Genomic DNA, 20,272 nt, shown 5'->3' on the forward strand with positions numbered 1-20,272 from the left:
ATACGAACCATTGCTACAAGGGGTGTTCGTGGTGGAAGCGTATCACTGCTTGATGGGTATTTGCCCTCTCCGATCTTATAACAGTTGTTATTGAGCCACTCACAAGCAAAATGGGCTCTGTCTGCAATACAACGTATTAAACTATTTTGTGTACCCCTTAGTACTTACATGTGCAACTCCTCTTATCTCGGACATCATGGCTATGGACACTCGTATTGTCTATATCACCAATGATCCTTGCCCCTCCCCCCTCGTTATTCATCACCGCTCTGGCTCGTTGATTCGTCGGTCTTGAGCAGAAGGTCGGCAATAAGCGAACCCTGTGGAATCAAACTTTGTATGACACTTGGCTCGGTGCTCGACCAGAAGGCCTCCGGTGTTTCGCAAGATGATCTGCTCGGTGCGGCACTGGGCAGGGAATTGTGAGAAGCTGAGGCTATTCGCCGCCGCCGCTGGAGGAGGGGGGAGGAGGAGTGGATAGTAAAATGCTGCTGTTGCTGCTGCTTGAGGTTTTTGGTGAAGTGGAAGAGGCGTTGGTCATGGTGGTATACGCTGACGATCCGCGGCTTTGAGTCGGCGTTATGTATGGCGAGCCAAACAGTTGGTGGGAGTGATTCCGGTAGTGGTCCTTGTTTCCTTCGTGGTGTATGGACCTGGTCGGCTTTGCGAAGCTTTTCAGGGGGCTGGTAAAAGTGTCGCCGAGGATGGCTTGTAGCTGGGCTGCTGCGTCGGGCACGCTGACCAGGTATGCGCCTGGGCTGTTTGGCGCCCAGGTTCTTGGCTGGGTCGGATTGAGGGGGGACACTTCTGCTGACCGATCGTACCTCCGTGTTTGATGCTGGGGGCGTAGCGAATACGGGGAGTCGTTTCCGGTTGGCGTTGCCCCGATGCGCAGATCCTGGGGCACATCATGGCCGAAGGAAGTGCCCTGCATAGTCCCCTTGAGATTCCGAGAAAGTTCCGGATTCTTGGCCGAATGTACCGGACGCGGTTGGAGATTAGTAACGGGGGGCGGGCGATTCCCTCTGAGATTCTGATATTGCTCTGCAGGCGGTGGCCTGTGAGACTGTCGATATTGTTGTTGTCGGTTATGGTCAGGATCCTGACGGCGCGACGGGCCCGGGGGCGGGACGGGTGTCTGATACTGGTCGCGTGGCCCCTGGACCGTATGGTTGGACCTCGATAGAGGTTTTCTCTCTGGAGGGTGCCTATATACATAGTTGACACCGGACTGTATATTTCCCTCGGCTCCATTCTCTTTGGCGGCCGTCTTCTCTCCCTCCCCAGGGTTGTTGCTTCTAGTGATGTGGGGGATTGCATAGTCGTCCATCTCTACACAACAGATGTGGCTTACAAAGCCGTCTCGGAAGGCCTTCAATGCTTGCTCGGCACGGGGATGCACCTTGTCCATGCCATTTCGATCGTGGTAGATCTTCAGATACCCGGCGAATATCAGCAGCAGGAGACAGCCGGCTATGGTCGAAATCACGATGACGGCGTTCGGCGGGACGGGCTTGTCGAGAGATGTGCAGACGATGGCTGCCGAGAAGATGGAGATGACGCAAATGGCGAGACAGATGGGCAGAATCTTGCGAGTACACAGGCGCGTATATGACGGTCGCTCTGTTTTGCCATCTCCCTGACCCTGCGATTCGATGTCTGCCATACTTCCCAATACGAGTTTTCCACATCATAAGTAAATCAGTTCAGTATACCACACATTAACTCGTGGTGTTCGTGATTTGCTAGAGGCCCTTATACCTCTCCTACATCGCCTTTGTTACCCTCCTAGGCGTTTTACAGTCAAGCCCGGAAGATAGCTGAATGTTCCATTTCTACCTGTCTGAGCCGTTGCGACAGCTCCTTTATACTCGTATCCAGAAGTAGCTGGGCTAGATTTATGCCGCATTACAATTACAAGTCAATGGATCAACTAAAAGAGTCGGGTATTGCACGAGAGAATATGTCTGCTTCTCGGGTTGACGTATAGCACCCCCAAAACCATGTAGGCACATGGAATCGCTAGAACTGTAAAGTAACTTCAGGATCTTCACACGAAGGCTCGAGCCATCGCAAGTTGAGCTGGAAGTAATGAACCTCAAATAATACGCCAACCTGCCATGGAATGAATGTTGGAATTCGGACTAATTCTAGTTCGCGCCAAGTGATTGGCCAGTGGATACCCATCAGCATCTCATGTACTTCAAATACGCCGTCGGCTTCCCTCGGCAAACCCCGAACGATATCCTGGGAGTTTCAGCAACGAGAGCAGAACCGGACAGCCCTATCAAATGACGGACAAACGCCTGTTATAGACAATCTGTATAGCGCCGATTGACTACGCCCCTATTTTATTGTTGCCATTCAGACCTCTCGACTTCTTGTATTGCCTGATTTTGCCGTAATGCTGCCTATCGTACGAGGCTCGCGACTGGCACGGTCAGCACTTCAGTCCGCCCAACCGATATGATGGCATTGAGATACTAACTCCTCGTAGTTTGCCATTTAAGTCGCCCTCCTCGTGGCAATTACCTCTGTTACAAAGCCAGCGGTATAGCCACAGCGGATCTGCAAGATTCCAGGTCACTCCAGTTGAGGATGGTCTCAGATTCGCATATGCCAAAGGACAAAAAGGAGTCGCAAAGCCCAGGCGTGAAGTCTTGTAAGTTATGAATATTGGCTGTCGGAGAGAGAGAGAGAGAGGTTTGGGAGCTAATCAGGTCCAGGCCCAACTTCTGGCTACGGTAAGCTGTCCGCAGGAATCAATAAATCCTTCAATGGCTGATGCACACCAAGTGACAACTGCCGATGCAAGACATGTGTCAACCAGGATACTATGCAAAGGGCATTTAACACGTTTGAGGTAGCTAAGACCTGTCCACCATTCATCAGAAGAAACCGCGAAACTAAGCTGGGCGCAGATACCACAAGATGTCCGACCTGAGCAAGTAGACGTTCAAGATAACGGAGTCCATGTGCAATGTAAGCGCTGCATCACGGCCTTGCATTCATTCCGGCTGACACATCCGACCAGGGACGGATGCCTCTCATAGCAGTTTCTACCCGTGGGATTTTATCGAGACATATATGCAATCCGACCGGAGAGAGCCAGAGCCATTGAGGTCAGCACGTACGACATATTTCCCATTTAGCATAATGACTAACATGCCATAGCTATGAATACTTCGGATCTATTGGCAGCAAAAATGGTGCATCTTGGCCACCATCCGTATCGAGTAAAGATCTCGCGAGCAGTGAAGCCCGCACAGTGGCCCAGTTGACCGATGCCATCGTAAGTTTCAAGCTTGAACTGTATTGCAAGCACGACAGAGAACTTGCTAATCATGCAGTAGAGGAGATTCGGCTTCGTCTTCGTCACCGGTGTCCCTTTTGAGACGGGAGAGGCAACTGAAAAGTTGCTGGAGAAGATTGCTTTTATAAGACAGACTCACTACGGCGGCTTCTACGACTTCATACCCGATCTCGCCATGGCCGATACGGCCTATACTAACTTGGCGCTCGGCGCTCATACGGACACTACGTATTTCTCGGATCCGGCAGGGCTGCAGGCGTTCCATCTGCTGTCACACTCGGACCCTACCGCGAAGGACGGAAAGGAGACGCTGGGAGGCCAGTCGCTGCTCGTGGACGGGTTCTATGCCGCGAGCATCCTGAAGGCGGAAGACCCCAAAGCCTTTGAGATCCTGAGCAAGGTGAAGCTGCCCTGGCACGCGAGCGGGAACGAGGGCATCACCATTTCCCCGGACAAGATGTACCCGGTGCTCGAAGTCGACGAGAAAACCGGGGAGATGCACCGGTTGAGATGGAACAACGACGACCGAGGCGTCGTGCCCTTCGATGGGCCCTTTTCTCCCGCGGAATGGTACGAGGCCGCACGAAAGTGGCACAGCATCTTGACGAGAAAGGACGTGGAATACTGGGTGCAGCTTGAACCTGGCAACCTCCTAAGTAAGGTCCCCTCTCCCAGCACACACGAGATCCACCATAGCGGCTAACGGAGGTTTACTAGTCTTTGACAACTGGCGCGTCCTTCACGGTAGAAGCGCCTTTACTGGTGTAAGGCGCATGTGTGGTGGTTACAGTAAGTTCTTCCAACTCCGGCTCGTGGCCAATGGCATTCATTGCCTGGCATGATACCTTCGGCTTCACTCTATTGACCCGTTGTCTGTGCAGTCAACCGAGACGACTTTATCTCCCGATGGAGGAACACCAACTTCCCGCGCGAAGATATCCTCAAGCGTATCGTAGGCTGATGGCGATCTTGTCTTTAGCAGCCGTAAATCCCAGGAATTTTGCATGTGGCATGGTATGACAGACATATAGCCGTAGCCGGTGTTACGGTCACGGGAAGCCACGGCCCGGTTTTTTGTTGTCAGTCTCAAAAGGGCCAGCCAGCCAGACAATCATCATATGATGGCCAGGGCAGACAGCAAATAGAAAGAGAGGTTGCCCAGTAAATTCTGCCGAATTAGCTCCATCGGTTCGCTTGGCACGCTCCGGCAGCAGAAACCGGGGTCCCCAAAAACCGGCGATATAGTACCCCGCAGAGCAAATATACCTCATTCCGCATTGCACCGCAGACGTTCGTCCGCTTTCCGCCCTTCAGGCCAAACATGTCTGCGGAATGCCTACATATGTCAATGCATGTATGTACGTAGTAATCCGATAATTACGCCAAACACATCATGGAACGGACGGATGAAGTACCCTGGGATCATGCAAACCAGAAAGCAAACAGTAAAGCCGGTACAGATAAGAGGCTACTTACTGACTTGTGGTCCCCGTCGCGAAAAGCGGCTAACCCAAGGATCCAGCCTGTTTGTAGCGAACAATATGCGCACCACTAACATGAGCCTACATACCAGAGCCTGGAGCGGCAGCCGGTAGGAGTTCGGCAAGCGAGATGAAGATGGGACCTTGGTTCTAGTCATTTATCCACAGGTGTCACTAAGACCGGCGGTACCGTGACTTTGGGACGAGTATAAATATAGAGCTCCATATCCCTCACCGTAGCCCTCTTCCTTGAGCTAGTGTACCGGGAGTTCTCGCATAAGCCAATAGATCAGCCAACGAAACGTACTTGCCTTGACTGCTTCGTCGTCTTCTCAGGTTTCCTCAAGGAAAATACCCTACAAAGTCACTTAAGATGGCAGCCGAAATGAACGGGGGCAACTTTGCCCACAATGGCATGCCGTCGGTCAAGTCGGACCTCGTCATGCCCATGTTCTCCCTCAAGGGCCGGACCGCCATCGTCAGTGGAGCTGGCGCCGGGATCGGGCTTTCTGTTGCCCGAGGCTTCGCGGAAGCTGGCGCCAATGTGGCCATCTGGTACAACAGCAACAAGAAAGCGCTGGAGGAGGCGACCAAGATCGAGACGGATTTCGGCGTCAAGTGTAAGTCCCCATCCAAGCAGGTTGGGTTCAGGCTGAGTTGGCTGGCTTGGGGGTGGTGACACTTCTTTCGTCCCCCGCTCGCACGCTGATATGAAGATTGTGATGAAAAACAGGCAAGGCATACTCGGTCAACGTGCAGTCGTGGGGAGCCGTACGCGACGCCGTCGACGAGATCGTCCAGGAGTTCAACGGGCGCCTCGACGTCTTCGTCGCCAACTCGGGCATCGCCTGGGAGGACGGCCCCTTCATCGACGGGCCCATCGAGACGATGCAGAAGGTGCTGAGCGTCAACGTCGACGGCACCTTCTACTGCGCCCGGGCCGCGGCGCTGCACTGGCGGCGGCAGAAGCAGGAGGGCACGACGACGGACGGGCGGGCGCTCGACAACTTCCGGCACGGCAGCTTCATCGCGACGGCGTCCATGTCCGGCCACATCGCCAACATCCCGCAGGCGCAGACGGTGTACAATGCGTCCAAGGCGGCCATCATCCACGCTTGTGAGTGCTGACTTGCTAGCTACATACTTTGCGTTACGATACGGGGAGGAGAAGCCTGGAACTCTCCAGACCCCGATTTACCGGGATAGCTGAAAAATTCAGTACGATATATCGGACGCTGACTGGCAAATACAGGCAAATCATTCGCGGTTGAGTGGGTGGGCTTTGCTCGTTGCAACTCGGTGTCGCCAGGCTACATCAACACCGAGATCACCAACTTCGTTTCGGCCGAGACCAAGGGCGTATGGCGAGATAAGATCCCAATGGGGTAAGTGATCCATGATTGGCCCGAATGTGTTTTTAACACGGAATGTAAAAAAGAATGTTTTTCTAACCGACCTATGCACTTTACTAGCCGCGAGGGCGAACCGGAGGAATTGAAGGGCGCCTACCTCTATTTAGCGTCGGACGCCTCGTCCTATGCGACGGGTATTGATCTCTTGGTGGACGGTGGATACTGCGCGGTGTAGAAGAAGGCAAGAATTCTCCTTTAAATGCACACAGTCTACTTTGTAGAGTCTAGACCAATGAAGATGAATCAGATCAATCAATGGAACGAAGAGGGAATCACATCACGTGCTCTATCAAGTGTCTAGTTTAAGGGGGCTGTGAGGTCATAGACAGGCCCGTGTTGTCGAAACAGGCATACCTACATAGGGGGCACTAAGGTTGGCTGCTGTGGCTATGAGGCTTCCCGTCTGCTTAATGTGGGAGGAGGGAGGAAGTCGAGAGTTTATCGCACCAGCTGAGAATCTGCAGGCTGGGTGTCTGAAGTTTTAGTTTGGCTGAAGTGACAGTGACAGTGACAGGCCCCGTTTCGGTAGGGGAAAGAAAGTCCGACTACTGGGTATACAGTATCCATTGCATACCCACGGATCGGTGAGCGTGGGTTGCCTCCTCTCGTATACACAATCTCTTCCCCCTTTCTGTCTCTCGGTGAGCGTCGTTGTTCGGCTGCATGCACTTAGACATGCACCACTTAGCTCAGTATTGTTATTGTCTGTTATGAGATCCAAATGTTGTCATTGGATAGCATTGTCGCGCAGATCCAGTACCTGACGGTTCAGTAATTGTCGAGTACCGACGGGAAGGGGTTACTGCTGCCAGATCTGGTTTCTCCTTGTCCTCTGCCAAAAGAACAGGGGGCCCTGACTTAGAGACACATAGCGAGACCCTGGACGAGGGGGGCATCCCACTTCGGACCTTGCTTGGCGCTCGTTTCCCCTCCACAGCAGCGGTACGTACTCGACTATTTTCAACACTTTCACCACTTGCAATGGTCACTCATCGCTGTGCTACCGTAGTTAATCTACCAGACTTTCCCTAGGAACTACCTAGTTGCAGAGATCAGGAGGCAGAGGCTGATGTTTCCACTGCCATCGCCTCTGAATCAGGCAGCTTCAACCCGCAGTGCTATGAATAGGTGCATGTATGTATCGATGTACGTAAGTACGCGTGGTGTGTCGATGTGTGTTGTTGTTTTGTGTGCGTGCAGATAGGTAGACAGACAGGTTGTGTGAAGTACATTTCATTTGATCAATTGATCCAATACATTGACGGCTCTCCCGTCTCTGTTCTCCCCCCTCCAAGCAAAAAACAACATAACCCCAGCCTGCCTAGGTGACCTACTGGACTAGTATTAGTCTGCCTAACCTCTCGCCTGCCCAGCCAAGTACATGGGTTTTGATTGAAGTGAATTGATTGAGCGAGTGATCGATTTGGCCCAGAAGTTCGTTCGCCGCCTCCAGCTCCAGTAGCCCAACGCTCTAGCAGCACCTCTTCTTTACCTACCTACCACTACATCGCCTGCTACTGCTACTCTTTCCTCAGCCCTGCTGGCAGATCACATCTTTCTCCCCCCTTCCTTTCCACCCATCGCCGGTCGTCGTGACTTCTGACTTTGAGATAACAGCCGCCCACGCTGTTTTGATTGCCGACCACCGAATCGCGGCATCTATATCCCTTGCGAGCCTTCGCTTTTTTTTGAACTTCACCGCTTGTATCTGCTAGGCGGCGCATCATTTTCAACCACCACTCCTGCAAGATGGAGAACGACGAGGGCCAGGCGCCCGCTCCCTCCGCGGAGCAGCAGCGCAACATGCAAGTCGACAATGCCATTCGCGCGATCCAAATGAAGAAGCCGCTCCCCGAAGTCGACTTCACCCTACACACTCTCGAGTCGGGTGAGCAGGTGAACACGACGGAGCGAGTCTGCAAAGGTATGGCATGCTGCCCGCCCGCTCCATCTACCCCGCCGCCACCCGCAAATTGAGGCCGGTATGCACCCTCGTGAGAGAACGACGAAGCTGACCGCGACTCCCCCTGTCGCCATGCAGATGTCCAGGCGCCCGCCATGTTCAAGCCGACCGACGAGCAGTTCTGGGAAGACGAGTCTCACACAAAGCCCAACATCACCTTTCTCAAGCAGCACTTCTACCGCGAAGGTCGATTGACCGAAGAGCAAGCCTTATGGATTATCAAGGCAGGAACCGACATCCTGCGCGCCGAGCCCAACCTCCTCGAGATGGACGCCCCTATCACGGTTTGCGGTGACGTCCACGGCCAATACTACGATCTGATGAAGCTCTTCGAGGTCGGCGGCGACCCTTCCGAAACGCGCTATCTCTTCCTGGGCGACTACGTCGACCGAGGCTACTTCAGTATTGAATGTGTCCTGTACCTGTGGTGTTTGAAGATCCACTACCCCAACTCTCTGTGGCTGCTGCGAGGCAACCACGAGTGTCGCCATTTGACCGACTACTTCACCTTCAAGCTCGAGTGCAAGCACAAGTACTCCGAGGCCATATATGAGGCTTGCATGGATTCGTTCTGCTCCTTGCCCCTCGCTGCCGTGATGAACAAGCAGTTCCTCTGCATCCACGGTGGCCTCAGCCCCGAGCTGCACACGCTCGATGATTTGCGCAGCATTGACCGTTTCCGAGAGCCGCCCACTCAGGGTCTGATGTGCGACATCCTCTGGGCCGACCCTCTCGAGGACTTCGGCCAAGAGAAGACGAACGAGTTCTTTATGCACAACCACGTGCGCGGTTGCTCCTACTTCTTCTCCTACCCCGCCGCCTGTGCATTCTTGGAGAAGAACAACCTCTTGTCCATCATCCGAGCCCACGAGGCGCAAGATGCCGGCTACCGAATGTACCGAAAAACGCGGACCACGGGCTTCCCAAGTGTCATGACCATCTTCTCTGCCCCCAACTACCTTGACGTATACAACAACAAGGCGGCGGTCCTGAAGTACGAGAACAACGTTATGAATATCCGGCAGTTTAACTGCACGCCGCACCCGTATTGGCTCCCCAACTTCATGGACGTCTTTACCTGGTCGTTGCCTTTCGTTGGTGAGAAGATCACTGACATGCTTATTGCCATCCTGAGCACGTGCTCCGAGGAGGAACTCAAGGAAGACACCCCAGCCTCGACTTCGCCCGGTCCTCTATCGCCCGCCCTCAACAGCCCCATGCCCACGGATCCCGATTCCATCGAGTACAAGAGGCGGGCTATCAAGAACAAGATTCTGGCCATCGGTCGACTGTCGCGTGTATTCCAGGTGTTGCGCGAGGAGTCCGAAAGGGTTACAGAGCTTAAGACGGTATCGGGAAGCGGTCGTCTGCCGGCAGGAACCCTTATGCTTGGAGCTGAGGGCATCAAAAACGCCATCAGCACCTTCGAAGATGCTAGAAAGGTTGATTTGCAGAACGAGAGACTGCCGCCTACTAGCGAGGAGGTGAAGAAAGCACACGACGAGCAGCACGAAGCTGCCATGGAGAAGGCCAAGCACGACGCAGATAACGACAAGAAGCTGCAAACTCTTGGGAGGAGACTGAGCACGTGAGTAATCTCCTCGCCCCCGTATGTTGTTTAACACAGGAGGACTAACCCCTCAGCAGTAGCAAGCGATAGTGGCCTTAGTAGGCAGTCTACAGGAGCCTATTTAGACGTGATGTGGATCTGGGCGCTATCTGCACAGTATACATATAGCCTTTGTCGGTCCAGATCGACACTCGCACCCAGCGGTGGACTTGACAACTCAAGCGATAGTATTTTCCGAAGACGCGAGCGGCAATTGAGGCCATTCGTCATGATTTATTTGGGCATAATTTTCGAAAAGCGGGTTGCCCACGTAAAGCGTCAGTAGACTCCTGGTCTCGAGGGCGGTCTTGAGCGGTACACACGAGGGGTTTGAAGAAAGTAGGAGGAGGACGAGCCAAAGGCCGCCACGGCTTCTTCGCCCTCGGCGGCACATATACAACAAGGCTATACAGACTGACATAGACGGCCCAAGGCGGCCTGAATGATGATGAGTCCGTTGGCAATCAGTGTGTATGTCTCTTACCTGTCGACTATCTAGTACACTCTACAGATACCCTTATAGAGCGCGCCATCCATCCAATTGGCTATACACAATAATGCAACCCTTTGGCCACTTGTCTGCCAATCTTCACTACGCGGTCTTTGAGAATTTAATTGCTTTACAGCTCGCCCGTCTGGGGGAAGGGAAAGAATATAATTGATGGGCTTGGACGTCCGTTCAATAGCTCACACACAGTCAACGCTTAACAACAAAGCCTAGAGGCTGTCAGCCCCACGCACGAGAGAATGAGGCCCGGTGGCAATCTTGGCATGGTAAGTACAGATAATACAGTTAAGTTTGTATGCTGCCGTAGCATCGCCATTCCCAGTGGTCAAGACCACGGGGTACTACAATAACAGTCGCAACTACGCCTTGCACCATTCGCCCTGATTAGAAAATGGCGAGTATGTTGGGCGGACTATCCAAAGATTAGTCAACTTTCGACTCGCTCCTCCGTGAGCAAAGATTATGTAACACTTACCTGGCCACGCCCCCGGGCACATTGCAAGGCTCGCTGCAGACGAAGAAGCTCCAGCGCCCGTCCTCCCGGCACCGCGCCGCGAGCGCCTCGAGGTCGAAGAGCTCGCCGATCGGGCACCCCCAGCCGCCGAGCAAGACCTCGTGCAGCAGCCAGTCCTGCTGCGTGGGCCAGCACTCGAACGAGGGCTGGTCGCCGGCCACGGCCGCGAAGTGGTCCCAGATCCAGCGGAGCACGGCCTCGTCCTGCGCGACGCCGCCGAAGCAGTGCGGGACTACGTCTTGGTGCGCCCAGATCTCGTCGGGGGTTTTGGCGGCGTGGGATACCATGAAGCCTGGGGTGGGTGGTTGGGTATAGGCAGTCAGCGAGCGAGCTGGATACATATAACGCGGGTAGAGAAAACGAGTTGGCCATGACTAAGTAGATACTCACCAGAGCGGATGAAGAGGATATCCCCGAACTTGACCTCGGTCCCCTGGGCTTCGAGGCAGGCTTGGAGGTCGGCCAGCGAGATGGAGGTAGACTCAAACGAGTCGTAAGCCGAGACCTTGCCGTCGGGCTGCGACGTCCTCCAGCCATGGTAATCGACCAGGATCCCGCGTCCCACGATGCCCTGCTCTGCCCAAGCTGTTTTTGCACGACATTGAACTCCAGTCAGCAAAACTCAACTACACGCATACAAAGAAAGAAAGCAGCACTTACCTTGAATCCCATTGACAGTACTTTTCCCCTTGCCCTCCTCCCGGCCAAACCCATGAATCTCCTTCATGGTGACCCCATTATAAAACACCTTCTCCTTCTGATACCCAAAGTGCCGCAGCCCGTCCCACTGCGTCGAGACCTGCGAGTTAAAAGTCCAGACATCATCATTGACCGTGGCGGGGGCCTTGGGGAACATGTCCTGGTGGAAGCGGGCGCGCTGAAAAAAGGCGCGGCCCGGCTGCTGCGTATGCGTCTGCTGCGTCTGCGCGTCCAGAGGCCAGTTGAGCGACACCCGCTGCCCGGTCCGGATCTCCTCCCGCGCGGCCGCAGCGACGCGCTCGTCCGTCAGGCGGTTCAGGGTCCCGAGCTCGTCGTGCGGCCCGTAGAGGCCCCAGGCCGAGTGGTGCGGGTCGCCCTTCCGGAGAGGCAGGTCCTCGAAGTCGGGGATGCCATTGCTGTTAACTTTGATATCAGGGCTGGGAGGAGCCATGATTCTTTAATACAGTTCTGAATGTGAAATGGGCGTCGAGTTCGGTGTGTGGTAGTAATTACATGCATGATAATATTGACGCAACGTAATCCTGAATACACTTTATATATCCATGGCTATGCGTGAATCACGTCCTCCCTCGGCTTCACCCCGTTCCCGCATCAACAGGCACTGAGAAGTGTCAGTCAGTCTGGTGCTAGAACCAGTAGGTTCGTCATTATGCACAACCACTTGGAGACCTTGCACTTTGTGGTAACCTAGAAAACTGCCTCCCCCTCCCTTCCCCGCCGATCGACTAACCGACTTCTTTCGGGTATAGATACAGCGAAGTAACGCAACATCCACGACAATCCATGCTTGGTGCCACTGGGATAATCAGAGACAGGGGAGAAAGGGTAGCTACCTGGCAATGGAATAACACTCTTTTCCAATGGAATAACACCTATCCAAAGGGGATAATGACTCCATGTGGAATACCGTTAATGTGATGTGATAACTGGTTCACAGGTCATTGAGACACTTGCATAATGGAAATCATATCTCTTATTCGCACAAGTTTATCACTAAGCCTGAATTCATCGAGTGGCTCCGAGCCGACTCCAAGCCTGTTTTATCGCCATCAACCCCCGCTAACCATGATTGCATCGCCATCGTCAATGATGCATGAATCGCCTCCTCTCCGAAAATATCATGCCATTCATAAGCATGCGTTGCCATCGCTGCCTCATGCCATTTCTAAGCATGCATCGTCGTCACTACCTCATGCCCAGTAATGATAGCTAGCTGGTCGGTTCTGCGCTCGCGCTGATCTCGTAAGTCTGGTGATGGTCCAGGAAACAAGCCCCCATAACTATTTGAGGAACATCTCCTGTCCGTTCCCTCGGTTTCTTGACCGGTCTACGTGGTCAAGGCCGAGTGTCAAATCATCTTCGATGGAGCCACCTTCATCGAACAACACATCATCTGTTTCCGAAATTAGCCTCTTATCTTCGTCGACATCGTACCCAGTCGGAACCTTACCGTCCTGCAGATATCTTGCCTTCTTGTCATATTTGTTGACTGCGGCGAACTTGATCTTCTCAAAAGCCTTGCCCTTGATGCCTGTTCTCTTCTCGAGTCGCTTCTTGGTTTCCGAGAAAGGTTCGCCCTGGATTTGGTCAGCCATCTGGTCGGCATGCAAACATCACATGGCAAATACATACCTCCTTAAGAAGAAACTTGAAGGGAATTCCGTGGACTCGAGTCGGGTCGTTCTGGAAGTGGATGACCTTGACGAAGTTGCGGTCGTCGGCCTCGAGCTCCTCGTCGGGTATCCGCTCAGCAACCACCTCTGTGTAGTCGTTAATGCTCAACACAGGGTAAGTAGGCGGGAGCTCTCGGTGGAATTGGTGGTTGTGAATCTCGTAGACCCGTATCCGACCGCCCTCCTGCTCGTCATTGATCTGCGCCTTCTTAGAGAACGCTTGAACAAGATCCTCGACATGACCCTGCTTATTGACAAGGACATCGAATGTATCCTGATACACAAGCTCGTTAGCATACGTACACATATAAGACCACAAGATATACCACCTACGTCCTTCGAGATACCCTCAGAAAGCCATGTGACCTTGACGTTCTTCTTGGTATCCAGCTCGGCGAGACTCATCTCCAGAACCTCAAAGTACAGTGCGTCGGGTTTTGTTTGAGAATTCGCTGCGAAGTTGCTCTGTGGGTTAAGGATCTGGTGAAGGGTCTGGCTGAGTACGCGCCGGACTGGCATCTTAGGATTGCCAGTCGAGGCGTTGATCGTGAAGAAGCGCAAGTGAGTGGGCTCCACCTTCAATTCATACGCAACACGTTCCGCAAGCTGATCGTATGTGATGCGGCTGCTCAAAGTGAGGCTGAAGCTGTCGTAATCCTTGTCGCAGCGCGTGGGGTGAGGCCAAAGCTTAACCTCCTTCTTCCAGTTCAAGAAATCGTAGTACTCGGGGGCGGTCTCAAAGTGATCCCACCTCTTGACTCCGTCATCAGGCTGCTTCTCGCCCAGGCGGGGGATTTTGCCGAGAATGTCGCCAGGCGCCTTGCGGTCTGGCATTCGTTGGAAGCAAAGGACATCTCCGTCTTGCAGTTCAGCTGCTTTCAAGGTCTGCTTGGCCTTCAGAGGCTCGATCATTGACGGTTTGATTTCTTCCCACATGGCCAACTGTTCACCAGCAGGAAGTTTATCGCCCCAGCCCATCTTCTTGCAGATCGCCGGCACCAGGTCTTCAACCTTCTTCTCCTTGCTGGCGTAAACGTGACCAACGCCCTGAAGAGTCTGCTTCTCGGCATCAAAGCACTTGATGAACAACAGTATCAAATCTGTCGTCTTCACAACGACGCCATTGGCATTGCTTTGGTAAGTGGGCCAAATAGCTTCACCCTGTTCATCGACCTCTTCAGCTACCTCCGCCCACACTCGAAGAGCATTATCACGGCTGGAGCTAGCAGTCCGAGTGTATGTCTCCCCAACACTGGGCTTGAGATCCATTATCGGTTGGTCGGGTCTTGTGGTTTTATTCTGTCGGTTGACCATGAGCCACAGACGGATGCGGCGTGGGTCTTGCTTGATATCATCCCCGATGATACTGAGCACTTCCTCCATGGGCGTCTTCTTGTTAATCTTGTAGCTTCTTGGCGCAGCCGGGTCGACCTTCGCATCTCCGTCAAAAAAGGTCAAATCTGTGGACCCATGGTTCTTGAATGTATCCTCAGTCACAACCTTGACCATCTGGAACAGATGCTGCTCTTCACGCTCCTTCCTCTTAGCATCACGAGCAGCAGCTTCCTCTTCCAGTCTTTTCTGTAAGTGCAGTGGGGAATCATCCTCACTAACTGGCGTCAAGACCTGGTCCAGGCGTGACTCGCGAATGTAGACCAACATATAGGCGTTCATCTGGCGCATAATGGGGGATTTCTTCTGCACATTAGAACGCAGCTGGTTTTGGCTTGCTCGGTATTCGCCGCCGTAGTTCTCCTCCAGCGTCTCTCGCATGGTCGCCTTTGTGACCTTGTCATCGTCGAATTTGTAGAACCAGCCGTCCTTATTGGGCTTGAGGAAAGCGTAATAATGGCCGGCGTTCAGATCGCCGCTGTGCACCAGCACACCGTGCAGCTTGTATACCCATGGCTCTGACACATCGGCGCCCTTTTCAAGGTATGGAGCGGCATCAAAGAAGTCGGGAAACTCGAAGCGGTCGTTCACCTTCATCATGGCATCTCGCTGGATGTCGTACTCGAACCGTTTGAGATGGAGATGGAGGACATCGGGGAAGCTGGTGAAAATAACACCCTTGTGCGCATCCTGGTACTTGAAGTCATCGCCTGCCCAATACTTGTTCTCGCCATCGAGTGTCTCCTGCTGGATATAGTCTTTGAAACTGTCCTGCAACGTCGAGATACCGCGAACATTGAGTTGAATATCCCAGAAATCTTCAATGCGGCTAGACTCGTAGTCCACATCAATGCAGGAAACATATGTTTTGACTTTTCCACTCAGCATCTTGGGTAGAGCATCTTCGGCCGCGGTGCCCTTCATTCTCTCCTCCATACGCTCAATCAGCTTGCGGGACAGCTCTTGGACATCCTGCTGCTCGAAGATATGCCGTGTATCCCAACCAAAGGACTTGGTGAGTTCGTTCGTGCCGACAGCGGAGTTGGATGTCTGCAATTGATAGAACAGTCTCTGAAGGGCGTATGCGCTGTTCATGATGCTTTCGTCCTCGGATGTGGGGATCTGATACACGGCCTTGCGGAAAGCATTGGTAAAGTACAAAGACTGAAGAAGAGAATTGAGGTAGCAAGTGGCGCCCTGGTTCTTGAGGCCAACGAATCCGGTTTCCTTCTTCGAGTCGTAGTTGTTGAAGTTGTGCCATAGAACGCCGGTCTCATCCTCGACCACCCTGACGTAGGCCGTGATGTTGGCCGACTCGTTCTCGCACAAGGGCTTGCCAGAGTTCTCCCAGGGTAACTGGAACATTCGGCGCAGTTCGAGGAATCTTGTGAAGCCCCAATCACTCTCGTCCTTGGTGAATCGGTGGTGCGCCGTGTGGTAAGTGAAAAGAGAGGGGTCGTTGATGTTCCACATGACCAAGCCGAACTGAACGCAGCAGCTCCAATCGTCGGGAATTTGGCTGGGGTCTTCGAAGCCATGCTCTAGATAGACGGAGGCCTGGTCTACGTTGTTGCCGAACGGGAAGAGGAGGATTCGCCTGGAGTGTGATTAGTTAAGACGAAGGAAGTCACGACGCTGCGCGGCCAGTTGAACTGACCATGGGAAGCCGCCGGCTTGGAAGACGGGACCATGCTCCCGCTTGGAGAGATTCCGCCAGTTCTCTATGGTCCATGTGTCGACGGCATCATCGAGTATCCGTGGCTCCTCGAGTAAAGGTGGGAGAACCAGTTCTTTCATGGTCTCAACTGCAAACACCAGTCAGTCTTTCGTCGGAGCCTTCGCCATGCATGCTCAGTGCGATCGAGGGCAGTTACATACAATCCGTCGCTAGCGTGACATTTTCAGGCTGATCGACGTCGGCGTCGAGGCTGTCTGGGTTAATTATGGCGACCGGTTCTTTCTCGTTGTCTCCAGCGGCGGGGACGACATAGTCGTCTGACGAGTCGACTACCATCTCGTTGGGAGAATGGATCTCGGGATCGTAGCTCTGTCGAAGTGGCTGGTTAGCATAGGCAAGACAGCCTCGGATAGATCTGAAGGTAGCGTGGGTGTAAAAGGCAGCTGCGCGAGGCCTACGTAGGCTGCTGGCGTATGCGACTTGAAGGTCCTGTGGTGTCAAACTTACCATTGCTGCGACGGGTATCTATACGCGTTGAAGTGGCGCAGGAAGGACATCAATGGAGGCTCCGTGTCTTGTTTTATTCTTGCTAATGGCCAGGCTCTATTGTGAAGCTCCAAATGGGAGTTCTCGGCTTCGAGGTCGTAGTTGGCGGGGTCGGGTGCTCTGACGACAATGATGAAAGACAGCAGTGGCGTGTGGTCCGAACCAACGGGGCCGAGGGAGAAAAAATAAGATCGGCCAGCTGCCTCTGGGTCGGGAAATGCAAAAGTCAATAGGCGTGGAATGGAACAAAAAGAGGGAGGAAATGTATCGGAGAGAGAGAACCAGATCTGGCGATGCAAAGAATTGTTGTCCAAAGACTCTCCCAGCAAAGGAAGCTTACAAGTTTGGTGAGGTGATGTGGGCTGAATAGATTGATTTGCCAGGCTAGCAAGCAAGACCAGTCCGTGACAGTGACTGAATAAGGTAGCAAGCAAGGTTGACTGGCACTGGCTCGGATGTACGTACATGAGGTATGGTGCAGTATGTGCATGTACGTCTGGTGGTACCGGCTAGTACATGCCACTGGAAGTGGGCTGTGACTGTGGGCCTCTGGAGGCATTGGAGCTTTTTTGGAGGGGGGCGGCAACAGCAGCCAGGCAACACGGCAAGGGTAAAACCACCGCAGCGAACCTACACCTACCGACATTGATGCCAACCACCAACTTACCTGCTGCCAATGCACCTGTAACCTGCAATTGCAGGCTGCTTGGGCGGTGGGTTCCAATGCTGTTTCCAATTTTCAATCGAAGCATCGACAAAGCCAATCCAGAATCCACTGGCCAGATACCACAGCAGAGAAGGATTACTACCAATCAATACCGGTTATTCCAGAAGCTATTCCACTATTTTACTATTGGCCATCAGCTATTCCATTCCATGTCAAGAACTGTTATTCCACCCAGAAACCGACATTGGACATGTACATAAACTAACGCAGATACAGATTATATGAAAGGGCGTTCTTGGGCTTACTCTCCTGGCTACGGGAGGTCGCAGTGGCAGATGCCCAGGTACATGTAGGTAAGAGGTAGATTTGAAATACTGATACTCAGCGCCGTGACAGGGACCCCACTTTATGTTTTGCTGGAGGGATGACGTCTTAATCAAAGACCATTATGAACGATCTTCACCAATGACTTTTTTTATGCTATGTCCACCCACCTTATCTTCGTACTTAGATCTTATGATACGGCGAGGGCTGGAAGCATGCATTCTTGTGGCAATGTGTTTTAGATAGACGGAGGCTTAATCTACGTTGTTACCGAATGGGAAGAGGATGGGAAGAAGATTCGCCATGGAAAACCGAGTGAGTGTATGCATCTTATTCTATTCAAGGCAAGGTAACAAATGAGCTGGCCAGGCTGGCTAAGTTATTCAAGATATCTTGCGCGCCTCCAATTTATACACCTGTCAATTCTGCATTCACTCAATCTTGCTCTAGATTTCATTTCCATTGTCTGAAATAATTGACAGAGCCTTGACGGCATTGCATGAAGTATTTAACGTATGTATTTCATTGTGAGGCGGCGGTGGGCGGTTGTATTTTACCCTCCTTCCCGCGACAAGGGTATATCTGAACGCTGAATAACAAATGTAGTATGTACCTAAGGTACTCTTCCTGACCAAGCATGCCATCGGAGGACGAAGTCTTTGGCCCACATTACCAATAATTCCGGAAACAATGACCCATGCAGTGCTCTCTGCTACGAAACCAAGCAATCCCCTAGACAGAGTCCATAGTAGCTCGAGTAGCAAGCTGCTCATTCTTATTTCCCAACTTGGAGATCTGAAGAAACACGTCGACTCCGTAGCCCTCGAGGCTGTGAAGCTCTAGGCTGCCGGCCCAGTATTCAGCATAGACCCTACTTAGGGGAAGCCCCATGCCTAGTCTCAAGTTCGGCGGCCTGGCCGAGAGCGACGTAAGTGACTCATCGCTATATCCAGAACGACCGTCCTGGAGCCCAGTGAAGTTCCCGTCGACACGCAGCTCCTGAAGCGTGGCGGCCATGAGAGGTACTTGGGTTAAATTCTCGAGACGCTGTCCGCTATGTGGTCCTCGGCTAAAGGACCATAGGTAAGGGAGGATGTCCCGAGGGATGCCACCGCCCTGGTCGGATATCCGGACAATCACATGTTGTTGGGCCTCGCACAAAGTGACTTCAATCGGCGGCGGAGGAGGTATATCCTTTTTCCCCTTATACTTCTTCTGGTGGTGGTCGATGACGGCCTGGACGGAATTGCGGAGCAGTTCCCCAACAATGTACTCCAGGTGGCTCAAAATATACGGGAAGGCGGCCCCGAGATGTCCGTCGATCTTGATCTCGGGAATAACAACGTCTGGCGGGTTGGCCGACCGCGCAAGTTCCTGCACAGCAGTACCGCAGCGCTCGATGACATCTTTGGCTACACACTTGAGGAAGACTTCCCCGATGAACTCTTCGGACACCTTAGCCCCTGGAGAGAACCAAGGCGAGTTAAAAGTCTCGGTGAGGGCGAGGTGTTGTTCAGCAATGACCCTCCTGGATATCCTCTGGTGGGTTACTGTCAGCAGTGAATCTTCCCGTCAGGGAGCAAGGGGGGGAGGGTGCGCATACGGATTTTAGTATCGTATTCATAAAAACATCCAATTCTTCTTGCGGCATCAGCCCCCTGCATTCCAAGATACCCATAGCCAACTTGGGTATCACAGTAAGATGCGCCCGTAGCATGCGCGCAATGTCCTGGCAGAAGCGCTCGTTTTCGTCGAGAGTCTTGATCTCCCTGACTCTTCGAAACATGTCGAAAGCTGTATAATACAAATCGTATACATCGCTGATGTGAGGGTTCGTCACCACAACGTACGGGAGCCGTTGCATGTCTCGGAGTCTGTGGGCTATGCGGGTTGGTAGCTCGGTGCGTACATAGTTGGCCGAAGAGAGGAGTCGCGACTCCGTCAGAGAGCGCCCAAAGACCATCAATTGCCGGAGGGATATTGGGCGCGCTTCTTTGGCAACCCACCTGGAAGGCAATGTCCGTCAGCGGCTAGTTAAAGTTGAGGCGACAGAATAAGTGAAGAAGCGATATGAACGTACTCATCGAGAACCTGAACAGGCCTCCATTTTGTTGTCGTTTGTATCCTGCGACTCTGGGGCCGTGTCGCGGGCAAACCTGTGAATTCTTTGTATAATGAAACGGCCCGCAGAGCCGAGAGTCTAGATGGTCTGGTCAACCGGAGGGTCCTTGTGGCGTTGTGCGCCGCGAGTGACAACATGTTGGGGTTTCCATGCCACGACCAAGCTCGTGGAGCAGAGAAGGAAGGTGTTATAACATGGGAAGAAGAAAAAATTAGATATGAGGATAATGGCAGAGAGGGGACTATAGATTGAGGGTATGCATCAACTCTGTCGGCCGGTCGAATTACAGCGAGAGGAGGCCAAGTTGGGACCGGTTTTGCCTTGCTCTGACGTTGCTCGTGTCGCTTCGA

At 53.0% G+C, this 20,272-nt stretch overlaps 7 protein-coding genes across 7 annotated transcripts; 3 read left to right on the forward strand and 4 right to left on the reverse strand.

Moving 5' to 3' along the window:
* Positions 1-436: 436 nt before the first annotated feature.
* PG985_000614 (uncharacterized protein) lies at positions 437-1,666 on the reverse strand (the record flags this gene model as incomplete). The annotated part of the gene is made up of 1 exon (XM_066820383.1): positions 437-1,666. The coding sequence occupies one exon, from the start codon at positions 1,664-1,666 to the stop codon at positions 437-439; it is 1,230 nt and encodes a 409-aa protein (XP_066691262.1).
* A 738-nt stretch (positions 1,667-2,404) lies between these two features.
* Positions 2,405-4,274, forward strand: PG985_000615 (Trimethyllysine dioxygenase; the record flags this gene model as incomplete). Its single annotated transcript, XM_066820384.1, has 9 exons — positions 2,405-2,439; positions 2,498-2,662; positions 2,721-2,744; positions 2,797-2,933; positions 3,035-3,122; positions 3,175-3,292; positions 3,354-3,969; positions 4,031-4,102; positions 4,195-4,274. 9 exons carry the CDS (start codon positions 2,405-2,407, stop codon positions 4,272-4,274), a joined length of 1,335 nt encoding a protein of 444 aa, XP_066691263.1.
* Positions 4,275-5,179: 905 nt separating this feature from the next.
* Positions 5,180-6,381, forward strand: PG985_000616 (uncharacterized protein; the record flags this gene model as incomplete). The annotated part of the gene is made up of 4 exons (XM_066820385.1): positions 5,180-5,414; positions 5,528-5,911; positions 6,047-6,179; positions 6,267-6,381. The coding sequence occupies 4 exons, from the start codon at positions 5,180-5,182 to the stop codon at positions 6,379-6,381; spliced, it is 867 nt and encodes a 288-aa protein (XP_066691264.1).
* A 1,574-nt stretch (positions 6,382-7,955) lies between these two features.
* On the forward strand, positions 7,956-9,761 carry PG985_000617 (serine/threonine-protein phosphatase 2B catalytic subunit; the record flags this gene model as incomplete). The annotated part of the gene is made up of 2 exons (XM_066820386.1): positions 7,956-8,130; positions 8,248-9,761. The coding sequence occupies 2 exons, from the start codon at positions 7,956-7,958 to the stop codon at positions 9,759-9,761; spliced, it is 1,689 nt and encodes a 562-aa protein (XP_066691265.1).
* A 909-nt stretch (positions 9,762-10,670) lies between these two features.
* On the reverse strand, positions 10,671-11,950 carry PG985_000618 (uncharacterized protein; the record flags this gene model as incomplete). The annotated part of the gene is made up of 4 exons (XM_066820387.1): positions 10,671-10,698; positions 10,762-11,092; positions 11,191-11,385; positions 11,461-11,950. The coding sequence occupies 4 exons, from the start codon at positions 11,948-11,950 to the stop codon at positions 10,671-10,673; spliced, it is 1,044 nt and encodes a 347-aa protein (XP_066691266.1).
* An 850-nt stretch (positions 11,951-12,800) lies between these two features.
* On the reverse strand, positions 12,801-16,773 carry PG985_000619 (ubiquitin carboxyl-terminal hydrolase; the record flags this gene model as incomplete). The annotated part of the gene is made up of 6 exons (XM_066820388.1): positions 12,801-13,097; positions 13,153-13,467; positions 13,527-16,182; positions 16,243-16,390; positions 16,464-16,632; positions 16,771-16,773. 6 exons carry the CDS (start codon positions 16,771-16,773, stop codon positions 12,801-12,803), a joined length of 3,588 nt encoding a protein of 1,195 aa, XP_066691267.1.
* Positions 16,774-18,532: 1,759 nt separating this feature from the next.
* On the reverse strand, positions 18,533-20,059 carry PG985_000620 (uncharacterized protein; the record flags this gene model as incomplete). The annotated part of the gene is made up of 3 exons (XM_066820389.1): positions 18,533-19,339; positions 19,404-19,806; positions 19,881-20,059. The coding sequence occupies 3 exons, from the start codon at positions 20,057-20,059 to the stop codon at positions 18,533-18,535; spliced, it is 1,389 nt and encodes a 462-aa protein (XP_066691268.1).
* Positions 20,060-20,272: the final 213 nt, after the last annotated feature.

This window comes from Apiospora marii (assembly GCF_038362585.1).
Source record: "Apiospora marii strain CBS 49790 chromosome Unknown utg000001l_segment0_segment0, whole genome shotgun sequence".
NCBI lineage: Eukaryota > Fungi > Ascomycota > Sordariomycetes > Amphisphaeriales > Apiosporaceae > Apiospora > Apiospora marii.